General features: G+C 46.9%; 1 protein-coding gene across 6 annotated transcripts in view; it reads right to left on the bottom strand.

The window, feature by feature from the left end:
• Positions 1-17,939, bottom strand: part of iqgap3 (IQ motif containing GTPase activating protein 3) — a 146,258-nt gene that overhangs the window by 66,735 nt on the left and 61,584 nt on the right. For all 6 annotated transcript variants that reach the window (XM_069940308.1, XM_069940309.1, XM_069940313.1 and 3 more), the window contains 5 exons: positions 9,763-9,926; positions 7,617-7,777; positions 6,078-6,202; positions 2,154-2,317; positions 1,978-2,068 (listed from right to left, as the gene is read on the bottom strand). In XM_069940308.1, the coding sequence (XP_069796409.1) occupies positions 1,978-2,068; positions 2,154-2,317; positions 6,078-6,202; positions 7,617-7,777; positions 9,763-9,926 (705 nt within the window). The remainder of the gene's footprint in view (positions 1-1,977; positions 2,069-2,153; positions 2,318-6,077; positions 6,203-7,616; positions 7,778-9,762; positions 9,927-17,939) is intronic.

Below are 17,939 nucleotides of genomic sequence, written 5' to 3'. Positions count from 1 at the left end.
TTAACCACTTCGCCAACCGTGCCGCCCTTTAAAATATTTATAAACATTTTTTATTCCGAAATTTAATTTGCAGCAGATTCCGGACATTTAAACCTGTTCCACCCAATTTAACCTACAACCCTGTACGTTTTGGAGGGTGGAAGGAAATTGGAGCACCCAGAAAAAACCCACGAAGGCACAGGGAGAAAATACAGAGATACAGTCCTAGATTCAAACTTGAGCCTCTGGCGCTATAGTAGCGTTAACTACGACCCTAACCGCGCAACCAAAACACTGGAGGTGGAGTCTGATACAATTATGACATTCAAAAGACTCCGAGATAAGTACATGGATGGGTACAATTGAGTGTCCTGCCTGGCTACATCATTGTGTAGGAAGGGAGTTGCAAAGAATAGACCGGAGGTCAAAACAGGGGATCATCAAAACGGCCAAGAGGATCACTGAGGTCTCCCTTTCCTTTATTGATGACATTCACCAGGAGCATTATTTAACTAGGGCTCAAAGAATTATCGAGGACCCTTTCTATCCAATGAACAGTATTTTTGACCCACTATCATCAGGAAGGAAATACACGATTATCAAAATCAGGAGTGCCAGGCTGAGGAATAGCTTCTTCCCACAGATTGATGAACAGTATACTGTAACTGAGAAAATCATCCCAGTATATATAATGCACACACAGATAGATGGATATTTATTTCATATTATATCTTCACACACATCCAGTAAAATCCCATTATCCGGAATTCCAGCAACTCAATTACAGAGTAGATGAAGAAAGGTTGTTCCCCACAGCGGGAGAGTCTAGGACAAGAGGGCACAACTTTAGAATTGAAGGGCATCCACTTAGAACAGGGATGCATAGGAATTTCTTCAGCCAGGGAGCAGTAAATCTGTGGAATTTGTTACCATAAGTGGTTATGGAGGCCAGGTCATTGGTTGTACTTAAGATTCAGGGTTAGTGCAAGAATGTTAGAGCGAGGCATTAGCTATTTTGAGGCAGTTGGGGCAGCGGGGGAGTGCTGACAGAGATGTGTCATCTTTGTGGGGACTGGGGGGTGCTGGCAGGGACCTACCTGTTATTAACAACATTCACCCCTCCGACGTGGGGCACGAGGGCACTCTTTTTATTGTGTCAAGCATCACTCAACGCTGTCGCAAGCTAGTGACGCGGCCGCGGTTTGGGTGGAGAGTCACTCGTGTGTGTCAACCTAGATGTTACTGATGCAGGAGGCATTGAGGCGGGACTGACGGGCAGGGATGGCCACAACCGTATTGGGGGGGGGGGGGGGGGGGGAGAGACAGCACCTTGTTTGACTGGAGGGCAATGCCAGCAGGTGCCCCTCCTTGGCACCGACCCTGCAGAGATTGAGGAGTTATTGATTAGCCAGGGTATCAAAGATTATGGGAGAAGTCTGGGCAGTGGGGCTAAGGGGGATAGTGGATCAGCTCATGATTAGATGGCGTAGCAGGCTTGATGAGCTGAATATACCTACATCTCTCTAAACTGTCAACGTTTCTATTGTAGTGGCGGCAGGGGTCTCACTATTACAGAGCCCACAAACAAGGGTTCAAATCCGTTTGTGTGTCTGTTCTCCCCGTGAACATGCGGGAATGCCTAATTGGAAAGCTTCAGAATTCTAGACTAGTACAAACCTATTATAGCGCCAGTGGCCCGGGTGTGAACGTGATTGTCTGTAAGGAGTTTGTACGCTCTCCCTGTCCCTAAATGGGTTTCCTCCCACAATCCAAAGGCACATGGAGTTAGTAGTTTAATTGGGTGACACAGACTCATGGGCTAGAAGGACCGAATACCTCTAAATTAATGTTTAACCTCAAGTCTGTTTCTCTCCCCACAGATGCTGTCCGACCTGCTGTGTTTTTTTTGTTGCTTTTATTTCACATTTCAAACGTCTTCACCATTTTTGCTACAACAGAGCTGGTTTGAATGCCACTGTTAACGTAACAACAACTCACTTTTCCTGGCCCTCTGACCGTCTTGATTGACCTGGAGAATGCCCTCCTGAATTTCCTGCAACCAGAGTACTGCCGCTCGGTCCTGCATTACCTAGGGTGGGGAGGGAGAAAAGACAACAGTACTGTCAATCGAGGTCTGGGCACAGGAATGGGGCTTTGAGAGAGCTTCCTCCTACCTTTGCCTTGTGGTGCTTGGCTGCCACTAGGACGTCGTGGTAGCGCCGGGCTGCCGGGAAGTCCAGGCTGGCCAGTCCGGCTGAAGGCATGAGGAGAGCAGCGATGGTCCTCTCGTGATCATTCCCGTCCAGTGCCTTGTTTATTAAGCCAATGGCAGCGATTCCTGCAGAAGCACATAGAGGTTACACAAATTGGCTCGCAGAGTTCAACCAGAAAATCTGCAGACGCTGGGGTCCAATGAAGTACATGGGAAGTAAAAGGCAGTCAACATGCTGGGCCTGGGTCCTTCTACAGGGAGAGCGAAAATCAGGCAGGCCTGACTAAAAACGTCTAAATTTAAAAGTTAAATTTAATTTTAACAATGTAGCAAGGTCAAAGCCACTTCCAGCTCATGAAACTCATGCAGCCCCAATTACAAGCAATTAACCTACCGCCCCTGTACGGTTTTTTGAAGTATTAGGAGGAAACTAGAGCCTCCATAGAAAACCTACACAGGTCACGAGGCGAGAACGTACAAACCCTTTACGGACAGCAGCATATCTGAACCGGGATTTGCTGGTGCTGTCACACACTCACACGACACTCACATTCACGCCACGCCCACGCCAACTCACACGCCCACGTCACGCACGCCACTCACGCTCACGCCACTCACGCTCACGCCACTCACGCTCACGCCACTCACGCTCACGCCACTCACGCTCACGCCACTCACGCTCACGCCACTCACGCTCACGCCACTCACGCTCACGCCACTCACGCTCACGCCACTCACGCTCACGCCACTCACGCTCACATGTCACTCACGCTCACACGTCACTCACGCTCACACGTCACTGTCACTCACACGTCACTGTCACTCACACATCAGTCACACATCAGTCACACATCAGTCACACATCAGTCACACATCAGTCACACATCACTCACACATCACTCACACATCACTCACACATCACTCACACATCACTCACACATCACTCACACATCACTCACACATCACTCACACACCGCTTCCTTACGTTAACACACAAGATTGTTTTAAGAGTTAGTGCAGGAAAGTGGTGCGAAGGTACAATACAGTACAATACAGGGCATGAGCTCACAAATGTTAGAGCAGGTACCAGGGGCCCCAAAGGCCTGTGGCTCATTACACAAAAAGGCTGGAGAAACTCAGGAGGTCATGCAGCGGGCTTCATGTTGCAAATTTCAGGCCTGAGCTGGGAATTCTCCAACCAGATGGTATTAACATTGACTTCTTCAGTGTCCATTATAACCATATAACAATTAAAGTATGGAAACAGGCCATATCGGCCCCTCTAGTCCGCACCGATTTAAGTGAAGCTTCACTAGTTCCACCTACCTGCTCCCTGCCCATAACCCTCCAAACCCCTCACTCCATGCACTCATCCAACCTCCTCTTAAAATACAGACTCTTCTGGAAGGTCATTCCACTCAGCCACCACTCTGAGTGAAGAATCATCCTCTTATATTACTTCTAAAGTTTTGCCCCCTAACCCTTAACCTATGACCACTTATTCCAATCTCCCCTGCCCTCAGGGTAAAGAGCCTGTTCACATCTACTCTATCAATCCCCCTCATAATTTTAAATACCTCTATCAAAATCCCTCTCAACTTTCTATGCTCCAATGAATAAAGACCCAGTCTACTCAATCTTTCCCCATACTCTAGATACTGCAATCCTTGCAGCATTTTTGTAAACCTTCTTTGCATCCTCTCTAACTTATTTATATCCTTCCTATTCTTTGGAGACCAGAACTGCACACAATATTCCAAACTTGGCCTCACCAATGCCTTAAACAGTCTCATCAGCACCTCCCAGCTCCTATATTCTATGCTATGATTTATAAAGGCCAGCATTCTAAAAGCCTTCTTTCCCACCCTATCTACATGAGAATCCACTTTCAAGGAACCCTTGATTTCAAGATCCCTCTGCCCTCCCCTTCACTGCATACGTCCTATTTTGATTATTCGTCCCAAAATGAAGCACTTCGTACTTATCTACATTAAACTCCATCTGCCACCTTTCAGCCCACTCTTCCAAGCAGTCCAAATCCTTCTTCAGTCTACGAAAACCCTCCTCACTATTCACAACTCCCCCTATTTTAGTATCATCTGCTTAGATCCCTCCTGCTCTCTCTCTCTCTCTCTTTCTTTATCCCTCTGTCTCCATTCCTCACACTCCCCCCCCCCCATCTTCCCTCTGCATTCAGAGAAACCCTTCCCTCTATCACTTGCAGCTTTTTTTCTCTTCTGCCCTCCCACCCTTATCCACTTCTTGCCTGGGCTACTCCCCAGATCCTCCCCTCACCATTTTATTCAAGCACCTACCCTCTTTTTGCTCACACCTTGACGGAGGCCTCAGGCCCAAAATGATGGTTGCATAGCTTTGCCACATAAAGAACGCTGTGTGGCCTGCTGAGTTTTTCCAGCACTTTTGTGTGCAGGCAGTCCCCAGGTTACCAACATGTTTCCTTACCTGGGTCTGTCCATAAGCCGAATTTGTACGCAAGGTGGAACGGGTACTTACAGTTCTTATTTAGCGTTCTTGAGGTAACATTATGCACATGCTCAAATTGGGGCACAATGTGGATGTGCCAATTGGGGACACAATGCGCATGCGCCAATTGCGGGCACAATGCATGTGGGAATTGGGGAACAGCCCGTTCATAAGTATGAGTTGTTTGTAACTGTGATGCGCTGTGGTAACAGCAAGCAAGCACAAAACTCAAAGATAGTACAACAGGCTTTATTCAGGTAGAGGTCTGAACACCAGTTCATGCTTCGGTGGCTCCCATGTGTCTGGCTCAGGTCTATATTCGAGTCGGCTGATTGACAGCCCGCCAGGTGGAGTCAGCACCCTAGGGGTCTATTCAGGTCGGCTGATTAACAGCCGGTCAGGTGGAATCAGCCCTTAGGTGGTCTTCCTGCAGGTACAGAGATCGCCCCCTGCAGTCGGCTGGCGGTCATATCACCACAGAAGCCCAGATGTTCATAAGCCAGGGACTGCCTGTATTGAACTACAATCTGCCGACTTTCTTGTTTAACAACAAAGGCCTGTGCCTGTCACAAACATAGATACTGATGGAATGTGATGGAGGGACAAGTGTGGGGGGGTTGGGGGAGGGGAGAAAACGGAGGGCCCAGCTGATTTGCCCCCGTGTCATTGCAGAAGAATCCAGAGGACCAGTTGGATACAGTAAAACTCCTCTTATCCAGAATTCAAGCAAACCACAACCTCAAACAACTGGCAAAAAATGAACAAGAATAGATAAAAATTTAAATTAAAGTTTCAAATGGTAAAGGTAAATGTATTCCAAAGTAACATAAACCTTTGGTGAAGATGGGAGCTCGTAGAAGCTGTTTGAATGAAGTCGCCCAGGATGAAGAGCTAGTTGATGCCACTCACTGTTAGCGAGACTCTCTTAAAGTGTCTCCTTATCCCAGCTTAGTTAGAGTCTTTATCTTTATTAGTATATTATTAAGTATGTTAGTAAGGTTTTATGCGTAAACTTGGGGAAGGGTTGTTAATTATGATGTCATTGTTCGTCTTTCATGTGGGGGAGGAATCTGCAGATGCAACAACGGTTAAATGTTTTCAAAGAATGAATCTAAAAATAAAGAAAAGTGCTTTAAGGTTTATATATTCATGCAAATGAAGTTTGTTCTGTGTAAGTACAGATAGTATTTTTGTCTTTTAAACTGCTTATTCTTAATGCAGGTGTATTAATTAGGCATTGTAAAAGTAAGTCTCAAGCAACTGGAAAACTTACTTATCTGGCATCTACCAGTATCCATAGAAGCCAGATACCAGAGTTTTTACTGTATCTACCTTGGCTGCCAAACTATGAATCGCAGCCCCTCACCTTGCTACTGGAAGGAGGGCCAAAACCAACACTTACTGTCATCTTCCTCTTGCACGGTGGAGTTCACATCATGCACACACGCTTGCAGAGTGTTCCAGGACAGCGTGGACTCCCCGTTCTGACAGTTCTGCTGCTTTAACCTCCTCAGGGCATCAAAGTACCTGCCAGTCAGAGGTCACAAGCCTACTTCAGATAAGCTATTTACCAAGTGGCACAATTGCAAGTGTAACTTGCAGAAAGTTCAAATTTATTGTTTTGTGTTTGTTTCATGAGCACAGTAGAAGAGCAAAAGTACATTACAGGATGCGGTGTTACAGAGGACACACATGACATCAAATACAATGAGAGCATTGATGAGTTCAATCATGAGTCTTGACGGCTGCAGGCAACAAAACCATCTCTGAACCTGCTGGTGTGAGATTTGACACCTTTGAATTTTCTCCGCGAGGGGAGGATGGTGGTGGCTGGGGACGAGACATGCCCTTCAAGCTCTCCTTTTGGATTTCTGGATAACCGTGATCCTAGTTCTGGTGTCACCCATCTATTTTCCCCTCAAAAAATGGATTGAGTGAGCAAAGAGAAGATAGGAAAGACTCAGGGCATCAGGCAGTGTCCATGGAGAGTAGTGATCAGTCAATGCTCCCCATCTGAGAAAGAGAAGCGGAAGAGATGACCCCCACGACTGTGACCACTGAGATGGACCAGTGAAGGGGGGCTCTGCGGCGGGCTGCTGGCGACTCGAGGCGAGGAACCCACGGAAGTTGCGGGCTGTCGTGGGAGACTTGTGCCGGGCTGTGTACTGCTGGAGACTGGCTTGAACTGGCCAGAGGGGTACCAGGTATTGGAATTGGGATGCGAGGAAATGCCGAGGGCGCCGGGTTGCCAATGGTTGGACTGGGTAGCTGCAGAGGCGCTGGTGACTCTGGTGGGGTGGGAGGACAGGACTCTCTTTTTCTCTGACTGTAAGAAATGTAAGAGGCACCTAAGGCAATTCCTGCCGGTGGTGAATCTGTCGGGAAAGGGAATTTCATGTAATACAACACTGTTTTACTACTATGACAATAAATTGAATCTTGAATGTTTTGGGGCGGGATCACTCTCTTAGTTTTGCACCGCCATTTGTTATGGACCCCCCTCCCCACCGGGACGCTGTTCAAAGTTTAAGGCCCCACCCTTCCCTGTGAAGCAGTCAAGTTTTGGTTTCTTCTGTAAGGCGCTCCGACTGACTGCATTTTATTACACCTGTTTTATTACATGACAATAAAGGAACCTTGAATCCTTGTGAAGCAGTCAAGTTTTGGTTTCTTCAGTACTTCTCTCCAACCAACTACACAAAAAATATTTGTTACGCGAGGTGAAAAGAAAGTAAGGGTTTTACTTCAACAGCTGTGGCCCCCATTGAGAATGACTAGTTTCAGCAAAAGGTCTCGACCCAGACTATTTCAGTCCGTGGATGCTGCCTCACACGTTCACCAAGTTCCTTCGCAAGGCTTACTCAACATTCCTGCATCCTTCCCTCAATGGCTTGATGCAGACAAGATCGCCAGACTCTCACAGCAAGGGCATTTGGCTTACCGCTGGACAATCTCTTCCTTCACGTCAGTTAGGCCGGTCACTGGGCTGAGCATGCTGTTCCAAAAGGCCTCAGCATCGCCCGCATCCAGGGCTCGATTTATCAACACCACCGCCGACAGCATCTCTACGGCAATGTACAGCTCCTCCTGGGTCAGTTCTCCCTGCAGGAAGAATCAGAACTTATTGTCACAAAATTGTTTGTTTTGCTGCAGCATCTCAGTGTAAACATGTATATAAACCACCTTACAAAATAAATAAGTCAAAGTAAGGCAGGAATCTGATGGCAGAGGGGAAGAAGCTGCCCTTATGCCACTGAGTGCTTGTCTTCAGGCTCCTGCAACTTTTCCGTGATGCTAACAGATGGCCTGGGTGGTGAGGGTCCTTGAGGAGAGAGGCTGCTTTCTTTAGACACCATCCCTTGTAGATTTCCTCGATGGAGTGAAGACTGGTGCTCATGATGGCTAAGTTAACAACCTTTGTCCTGAGCATTGGCACCTCTGTGATGCAACCAGCCAGAATGCTCTCCACAGAACATCTGTAGAAGTTTCCAAGTGTCTTTGGTGATATACTGGAATTTCCTCAAAGATGCAGCACCCCTGGTCACAGACCCATACAGAAGGCCACTCTGTATGTGGCGTGGCGAAAGAGCACGTCAATTAGTCCAGGCACATCCTCCTTGGTCCTGCAGTTTCTTCGCCAAGTACCTGTTCAGTTCACTTTTGAGTTACAATCAAACATCCTCCTTGTTTGGGGAGCACATCTCAGCTAACACCTTGCTGCATACCAATAATTCATCTCCAAAGCTTTATCAAGCAATTAAAATCCAAGGTTCTGCAGCTTATCCAATAACAGAAATGCCTCATTCTGGATGCAATTCCAAGAAAAAAGGAATTGCTTATTGTCACCTAAACATGATGCAGTGAAAAGCCTTTTTCTGTGTGCTCTCCAGGGAAGTCAGCCCATACTCAAGTACAGCAGGTAGTACAACAATAGGCAAGGATACATAGGGCAGCATTACAGGGGTGGCAGAGCACAAGGTCAGCATTTCAGCAAGAGTGAGGCAGGGAGGGATGGAGGAAAGGCGACATGGGGAATGAAGATGGGGTCTCAATGGAAACCGGAGAAGTCGATGTTAATGCCACCCGGTTTGAGGGTGCCCAGATAGAAGGTAAGGTTGTTCCTCCAATTCGTGGGTGTTCAGTCTGGAAGTACATGGACAGACACGTCAGCAAGGGAATGGCAAACAAGACCATACACGTTAGCAAGGGAAAGGCACACAAGACTATGGACATACACATCACGAACAGACTAGATGGGCCGAAGGGCCCTTTTCTGTGCCATGTTATTCTGTGGCTCTTATCCATGCTCCTCATGATTTTATAAACCTCGATAAGGCCCTTCTTTCAGCCTCCTTCAGTCCAGGAAGAAAACCTCATCATGCAACATCCTTCTGAATCTTTTCCACACTCTTTCTAGCTTAATCGAGCAACCAGGGCAGCAGACAATCACCGCCCCCCCCGCCCCCGAGCTTCCTGGTGTCACTGTGAGAAGCGTCCTTGGCATCCAACCAGAGGTTCCCTAGAAACGGACACAGTACTTCTGCTCTCACCTGAGCAGGAATTTTATTTCTCAAGCACAACTGCCTTGCTTTTGTTCTACATGGAAGCCAGGATTGCAGGGAATACATTTTAGTTGCCTTGAAAATACTATCATCATTCAAGGGTGCTGTGCTGGTAAAGCAGTGGTTCTCAACCTTTTTCCTTCCACTCACATCCCACCTTAAATAATCCCTATGCCATCAGTGCTCTGTAATCAATAAGGGATTACTTAAGATGGCATGTGAGTAGAAAGAAAAGTTTGAAAACCACCATTTTAATCGTACCTAATGGACTCGTTATGTGCACGGTTTCATAACTCCAAAGGCTGATGACAATTTTTCTCAAGCAAAATATTTCAGTAACGATTAGGTCGAGAGCAGTGGTTCTCAATTTCCCACTCTCATGCCACCTTAAGTATCACAGAGCACCTATGGCATGGGGATAATTTAAGGTGGTATGTGAGTGGAAATAAAAAGTTTGAAAATCATTGTGATAAAGGAATAGAACCTGCAAGTGCTACTGTTGGGCAAGAGGCCGAGGTTTCTTACCTGAGGCTTCTGCTTCTGCAGAGTAGATAGCTCTCTCTGGTACAGTCTTGGTGCGAATGGGTAGACAGATGGCAGCTTGGCACTGGGGTTCATTAGTTCCTTCACCGTTTCACTGGGGACTCCATGGCGCACTGCTGCATTGATCCTTGCCACAGACTGCATCACTGAGTACAGACAGTTACACGGTTAAAAGGGACAAGATTTGGTTTGCATCAATTGGAACACAATGATCAAAGCCAATGGAGTGGTTTTAGAGACACTGATTCAGTTTACAACAGGGAAACAAGGCCCTTCAGCCCCACCTCCCTGCTGACCCAGCTGCCTTCTCATGCTGGACCCATTTGCTTGCTGAGTGGATGGGTGCATTTTATAAAATGGTGTTCCAAAATCTGAAAAAATCCAAAATCCAAAACACTTCAGGTCCCATGAATTACAAACAAGGGGTTCTTGACCTGTAATTGTCGCCAACTTTGCTACTTCCTCTAACAGCTTCTCATCACCCTCAGTGAAGTTTCCCCCAACTACTTTTTGAATCTTTCCCCACCTTAAACCTATGCCTTCCAGTTTCAACTTATCTAGTGAAATAGGAGTTTGCAGATACTATGATTATTGTAAAAACACATAAATGCTGGAGGAGCACAGCAGGTTTTGCAGCACCCATAGGCGATAAAGATATATTACTGACGTTTCAGCCCCGAGCAGACGCCTGAATAAAAGGGCTGGAGGAGAAGGGAAGAAATGGAGAGTGGGGGAGGGAGGGGTGGAGTGAGGCAAAGAACAAACGCCAACAGACAAAAGGGAATCATTGGATATGGATAAGAGTACTGAAGAGGAAAGGTGAGGATGCAGAACTGGAGGAAAGGAGACAGAGGGAAAAAGGTAAAGGAGAAATGGGGGTAGTGGAAGGGGAGAGACAGGAGGTGGGGGGGGGGCTAATAGAAACTGGAGGTCAATGCTAATGCCATTTGGTTGGAGGGTGCCCAGACAGAATATTCAACTTATCTGCATGGAGGATTATGGGTAAGGAAGATGGCCATTGCTCCCACATTGAGCCAGCCGCTGCCTACTTCTCTCCCACTGGGTGCTCGGGACTGAGTCACCTTTCCACCGAAGGTGAGAGGGCGGGGACGGGGACGACAACAGCAGCAGGGACGACAACAGCAGCAGGGACGACAACAGCAGCAGGGACGACAACAGCAGCAGGGATAGGGATGGTAGTCTGAGCCAGTTTTATTTTGAAGTTTTACTTTAAAATTTTAAAAAACATGCTAGTGATATTCTGGACTTTATTGATCTAAATTCATTTAACACCTTGTGCCCCTGGTTTGTGAGCTCTTGAAATAGCACACTTGCTTAAAGAGATGGCCATTTTAAAATGATTCCGAAATCCAAAAGATTGTGAACAAAGACAGGTGTTCAGTCCTGACAATCCCAGTAAAAGGTTAGGCACTTATGGATTTTGGGCTGCTGACCACGAAAATTGCCTGGAAATTTTGCTATCATGCACTGTTTTTTAGATATAAAGTATGACAGGAAATCACAAAAATAGGTTAAGTCTACTTCAAGCAGACAAAACCATGAAGCGCAACTTCACTGAAAATTCATTTCCTGCATTTGCACTTGGACGTCTTCCCTGCTGATCTTGGTGCCGTCAGTGACAGACACAGTGAAAGATTTCACCAGGACATTGTGACCATGGAAAAGCAGCATCAGGGCAACTGGATCCATCAATGCTGGCCAACTATTGTTGGGCACTGACTCAAGAGACATCAGATGCAGAGTACAAATGGAAATCAGTGGCAAGACAACTTTTTTTCAGTTGAACTAACACAATGTGTGAACATTATTATGCAATTTAACAGGCTAAATTCAATAAAAGTTAATTTAATGTTTCTCCAACTTCCTACATGAAATCTGAAATTATCTTCGAGTTTGGCTTGAAGTTGTCTATCATAATCCCTCTTTTTTTCAAGAAGCAAACCTTTTTAAAAAAAAATTGTTGTCCAGTGTTAATGGAGCACAAACACACCCTACAAAGTACAGAGGAACCTTGGTGCATCTATCCAAGGCTCTGTGAAGGGAGCAGCGTGGGACACTTTCTTTTTCAAGCAGAAGCTTCGTGCCCAAGAGCAGGGAGGTTCTGTTCAAACTGTGTACCCCACCAGGTGGACCACAGCTTGAGTACCATGTATTGTTCTGGTCAGTTCATTGTAGGATGATGCACTGGGGAGGTTTATCAAGGAATTTCTAGCTCCGAGGGACAGGCTGGGATTGTTTTCTTTGGGGTAAAAGAGGAAAAGCTCAATGAAGTTACAGTATAAATTATGAGGAGCCCAGGCATCAAGGATCCATTTACTTATTATGATGCAGGACATTATTTGATCAATTAGGTCAGACTCCCAGAGACCCCAATTCCCATTTTATTATACTTGCAACTTGTTTTCCCTTGCATGACCATCAGCTCTTCTTTTTAGACATTTATTGAAATGGTGTGAGAGCAATAACCTGAGTCTCAATGTGGACAAAATGAAGGAGAAGATCGTGGACTTCAGGAGGACCAGGAACGACCACCCTCCACAACACATCAACAACTCTATAGTGCAGAGCACCAATTTCCTTGGAGTGACCTATCGTGGACACACAACATCTTCTCACTAGTCAGGAAAGCACAGCAGCAACAGCACTTCCTGAGAAGAATGAAGCGGGCAAGGCTACCGGCCACTATTACATCAACCTTCTATTAGAGCTCCACCATGAGTGCCCTGGCCGGCTGCATCACCGGTTGCTGCAGAGAAATGGATTGGAGGTCAATTCACAGGATCATAAGTGTGGCAGAGAGAATCACTGGAGTCTATACCCCCTCCACCCCCACCTTCGACATGATCTACTGGGGCCGTTGTCTTAAAAGCAAAAAAAGGGCGGCACGGTTGGCATAGCGGTTAGTGCAACATCTTTACAGCGCCAGCGATTGGGACCTGTCTATAAGGTGTTTGTACGTTCTCCCCTTGTCTGCGTGGGTTATCCCCAGGGGACCCAGCTTCCTCCCACCATTCGAGGCGTACCGGGGTTTAGGTTGATTGGGTCCACAATGGGTGGCAAGCACTCGAGGGCCGAAATGGCCTGTTACTGTGCTGTATGTCTAATTTTTTTTTAAATTTAAAAATCAGAGGACCCCTTCCACCCTGCACACAGCATATTTCAGCTGCTCCCGATTGGGGAAGAGGTACAGGAGGATCAGAACCAGGCTGAGGAACAGCTTCTTCCCACAGGCAGTGAGAATGATGAACGACCAAAGGAACTGCTCACTCTCACCATCCGTGACACTCATGTTCAGGAAACAATATTTATTTGCTTAGGTAAAGTACCTATCCTGCTCAGATATTGTTTGTCCATATGTGTTTAAAGTCTTGTGGTGTATCTGCAAGTTTTTTTACTGAGGCTGTTTTGTCAGTTTGTACATGTACAATCAGACGACAATAATCTTTGCTTTATACATAAATACACAACTCCTGGGTGTGGTAAACCTATACTGGGCAATTAACGCTCAGCACGTGGAAAGAAACCAAAGCACCCTTGGGGGGTCGCAGAGAGAATATGCAAACGCCCCAGTGACAGCTCTCAGGGTCAGGATTAAACCTGGGTGCACGGGGCCACGGGTCAGTGAGCTAACCACTGCGTAATCGTGGTGTTCTCTGAGCAAACAGGTCAAGATCCAGAAGAGAGGAAAGTTAAGAGGAGACATGAGGGGTATGTTTTTTTTTAAACACAGAGTTGTGGGGGCCTGGAATGCATTGCCAGGGGTGGTGGTGGAGACTGAAATAGGGCTCTTAGACAGGCATATGGATGAAAGAGAAATTGGGCATTATGAGGTAGGGAGGGTTTAGTTTTTTTTTGTATATTGGTCAGCACAACATCGCGGGGGAAAGGGCCCGTACTGTGCTGTAATGTTCTATGTATTAGAGATTTAAAGTGATAGAAGGGTTAGGGAAGGAACAGGAAATACTCACACTCAGATGGTGGTGGGGGTTCTGGGACATACTGTGTAGCCAAGAAAGCACTCAATGTATTTATAATGGACTGGTTGTGGGGCCAAAAGGTGATATGAGACCAGCATGGACATTATGGGTTGAATGGCTTCCTCAATGCCTGAATTTTTAAGGACCGAGTTCCCAAAAGCACCGGAACAGTCAGCAGAGGGTAGGCCTCACTTTAGAGAGCCCTGGCAAGTTTATGAAAGAAGGTGTTCTGGTATTACATTTCACGTTTCCTACCACTGGGTTCACAGTTTAGCAAGGTGATAGTTCCTAGGATGGCAGAACTGACTGATGAAGATAGACTGGGGTCATACATTAGAATTCAGGGGATTTCACGGAAAGGTAACAGGTTAGATCCAGGAAGAATGTAGAGGTAAGTCCAGAACAAGGGGATCACAAACTAAGGAGAAAGCATTTAATATAGGGATGAGGAGGGTTAACAATCTGGAAGAGGGGACAAAATGTGGTGCATCTATGTTTGCTGATGACACTAAATTGAGGGGAAAAGCAAATTGTGCAGAGGATAGGGAGAGTGCGTGGACAAGGGCCTACCAGAAGGAGTACAATGTTGGTAAATATGAGGATATCCACTTTGGAAGGAAAAATTGATTATTATTTAGATGGCAAGCGATTGCAGCATGCTGCCCTTCAGGAGGACTCGGGAGTGCTTGTGCATATTCACAAAAAGTTGGTTTGCGGGTGCAGCAGTCTATCGAAGGGCAAATGGAACACTGGCCTTCATCGCTGGAGAGATTGAATTTATGAGCAGAGAGGTTATGCTGCAATTGTACAAGATACTGGTGATGCTGCATCTGGAGAACTACGGGCAGTTCTGGTCTCCTTACTCAAGAAAGGATGGGCTGGCTTTGGAGGTGCAGAGGAGGCGCACCAGGTTGATTCCAGAGATGAGAGGGTTAGCCTATGAAGAGAGATCGAGTAGCCTGGGACTGTACTCAATGGAATTTAGAAGAATGAGAAAGGATCTTATAGAAACATGCAAAATTATGAAGGCATAGGTAAATGGTTTCCATTGGTGGAGGAGATCAGAACTAGGTAACATAGCCTCAAGATCCAGGGGACTAGATTTAGGAGGGAGATGAGGAGGAACTGCTTTTCCCCAGAGGGTGGGGAATCTGTGGAATTCAATGCCCATTGAAGCAGTGGAGACGACCTCAGTAAATATATTTCAGGCAATATATTTACAGAGTAGGGAAATTAAGGAATATGGAGATCAACCCATCATTGACTGGCAGAGAAGGCTCAATGGGCAAGATAGTTTACTCCTGCTCCTATTTCTTATGATTCTTGCTCAGAGAGTTATGAATTCTGAGGAGAGACTGGCACTCTACTCACTGAACCGCAGCTGTCACCTCAGCCATCAGGGTGGCACGCTGGAGCTCAAGCAACCCTGGGCTCAATCCCGACCGCCGACGCCACGTGTTTCCACGTTCTCCTCACAGGTGCTCTGGTTCCCTCCCACATCTCAACAGGTGCGCGGGTGTAATGGAGGATTAAAACCATGTACTCAGATGCTTTTTGCTTATGTGGAACTGACGACACTGGGTCCACACGCAGGTCACCTTACTTTCAGAACTAGCAGATGTAATTAAACTCAGCCATGGGGACTTATCTGAAGATACACTTTGAAATGGAATTCCACCGTGAGGCCCAGGGAAAGCAGTTGTCAAATACGACACTCTGAAATTGACGTATTGGTCACAACCTGTCTTGCTCAAGAAGTTTTAATGAGTCCTTGTATCTACGAGATAAACCAGGATATCATAGCATCCTGCTCCATAATAATTAATCTTCTAAATTGTAGAATAGTATGCTCAGCTTTGATTTTGACTGACAAATGTTAGAGGGAGTGGGTGCATGATTAATTGTTTTTGGGGTATAAAAGTCTGTGGTCCTGCTGCTGAAGTTTAGACTCTCCGAGGGGTGGGAACACCCCTTGTCAAGAAGGAAGAACAGCCAGAGTCCGAGCAACGTCCCGGTCGGGGGAGGTGGAGAAGCTGCTACCAGCGCCCTGACAACCTACTACAAGTGTGCAGTTGTTGCCTCGCTTCGGCAGTTGGGACCAGTCCAAGCGTTGATAAGTATAGTTGGGAAGGGCTTGCATATTGTAGTGTGAAATCAGCTTTTGAATTAGTAATAAACATTTGTATAAACTGAACTGCTCTCGGTGTGTGTGTCTATTTTCTTTCGGTAGCTAAAACACTGTGACCAATCTAAAATGAACAAAATGAGAGGTATAAGTTTACCCAAGACAATTGGCGCTGCGAGCAGGGTTGGTCTCAAGATGTTTCGCCGAAAGAAAGAGGTGAGCCCTGAGCAGTTTTTGATTCCGGGATGGACTTCCAAAGATGATGGGTTTGGCATGCTGGCTAATACCCTGTCTTTGTTGGGACCACCCATCAGTTGGGATGAAAGGTTAGAACCCTTAAGTGTGCCTCTGGGAGAGCGGGTTGCCACTCTCCTCCGAGAAAGTAAATTTCCAAAAAAACGGGGGACGCTGACAGACGGTTTTTGGCTGCTGGCCACAGCCTTACGCCACTCCGTTCAGCGTGAAGTTGAATTAGTTCAGCAGCAGGTAAAGTCTGAACATAAGAGAAAACAACTAGAGGAGGAAGTAGAGACTCTGCGACAGTGCTGCTCGATGATGAGCGAAATTGTTAGCACCAGTCAGGATCGAGCCAAAGAATGGGAGGATAAGCATGTTCAAACAATTTGCCGTAATATTAAACTCCGGCAACAGCTCTGTGCGAATAAGGAAAAGCAAGGGGTAGAACCTGATCCACACCGTATTCGTGCCATGATAAGGAATGGCAATGATCCTGATGTAATTGATGATTGGGACGGGAATATCTGGTATGATGATAATGGTAATAATGCAGATACCCCCCGGCATGTGCCTGGCATACTCCCCTCTCCCTCCGCTGTTCAAGCCCGCCCCGTAAGGCAGCGGACTGTCCAAGCAGATGAAGGCGAGAGGGGGGATGATGTAAGTGTAGAAACTGAAGGGACCGGTGCTCCGATCTCCCAAGCGGACCCAGGGGAAGGCTCCCAAACCCCTGCTTATGCTAGGTGGGCTCCCCCCTCAACGGGATGGTCTCAGCAGCCTCCCATGTGCCAGAGTGGTAACAGGGGTCGGGAGCAGTCAACAACAATACGTGACTCTACTATAAAAGAGCTGGCCGCCATTGGAGATCGTTTTAGGCAAAAGACAGGAGAAACTTTGGCGGCCTGGCTTCTGCGGGTTTGGGAGCAAGGGGGAGGTAGCATATATCTGACCCCTGAGGAATTGTTGGGGTTAGGATCATTAACTACTGATATTCGAGTCACTGCTGAATTACGTGGCAGAAGGAGAGATGTAGACTATTTACTTGCTACTCTAGGAGAAGCCCTGTTACGGGTGTATCCGTCACCAGTAGATTGGGATCTGCATTTGCAGAACCATTGGGGCACACCAGAGGAGGGTATAGCAGTGATTCGCCAACAGGCCGTGGCCTCTGCTTTGTATGCGGGGCGCCTGAGGCTGTGGATGCATGGGGGGAGCCCTGATGAAGAATTATTCACAGCTGGAATGCATACCCGATTGGTTCGTTCAGCCCAACCTACTATACGGGGACTGGTCCTGTCTGTAACTAGTCCGCTAATTGGGCACCTCGTATCTGAGGCGGTGCACGCCCTATCTGGACTCCAAGAACTGGAGTTGGGAGGTAAAATCCACTCACGTACAACCCAGGTTAAAGCAGACAGACAGGATGAAAGGAGAGGGGCTGCTGTTAATAATGGACTGACCAGAAAAGAGCTTTTTCTAACTTTGTTAAAGTTAGGTGTACCTAAAAGTGATATTGATGGGAAACCTACTGCAGTCTTGTATGCCCTTTATAAGAGGAAGGCAGGGGAACATCATCCCCAGATGCTGGGTCCTCCCGGCCCAGCTGTGCCTTCTGCTCCCACTGCTGCTTCTATCGAGTCAGCTTCTCCTGCCCCAGTTACCCGTGATGAGGTACAACAATGGGTTAAACAGGCTCTTAAGGATAACAATAGCATGTGGTCCTGGAAACCCCCGAACCCTTCTGAAGCCTGAAGGTGTGGGCAGGATTCCCGTGTCTATTCCATCGAGACACGGCGCAC

The sequence above is a fragment of the Narcine bancroftii genome, chromosome 5, assembly GCF_036971445.1.
Source record: "Narcine bancroftii isolate sNarBan1 chromosome 5, sNarBan1.hap1, whole genome shotgun sequence".
NCBI classification, from domain to species: domain Eukaryota; kingdom Metazoa; phylum Chordata; class Chondrichthyes; order Torpediniformes; family Narcinidae; genus Narcine; species Narcine bancroftii.
This window is presented reverse-complemented; position numbering and strand designations above follow the sequence as displayed.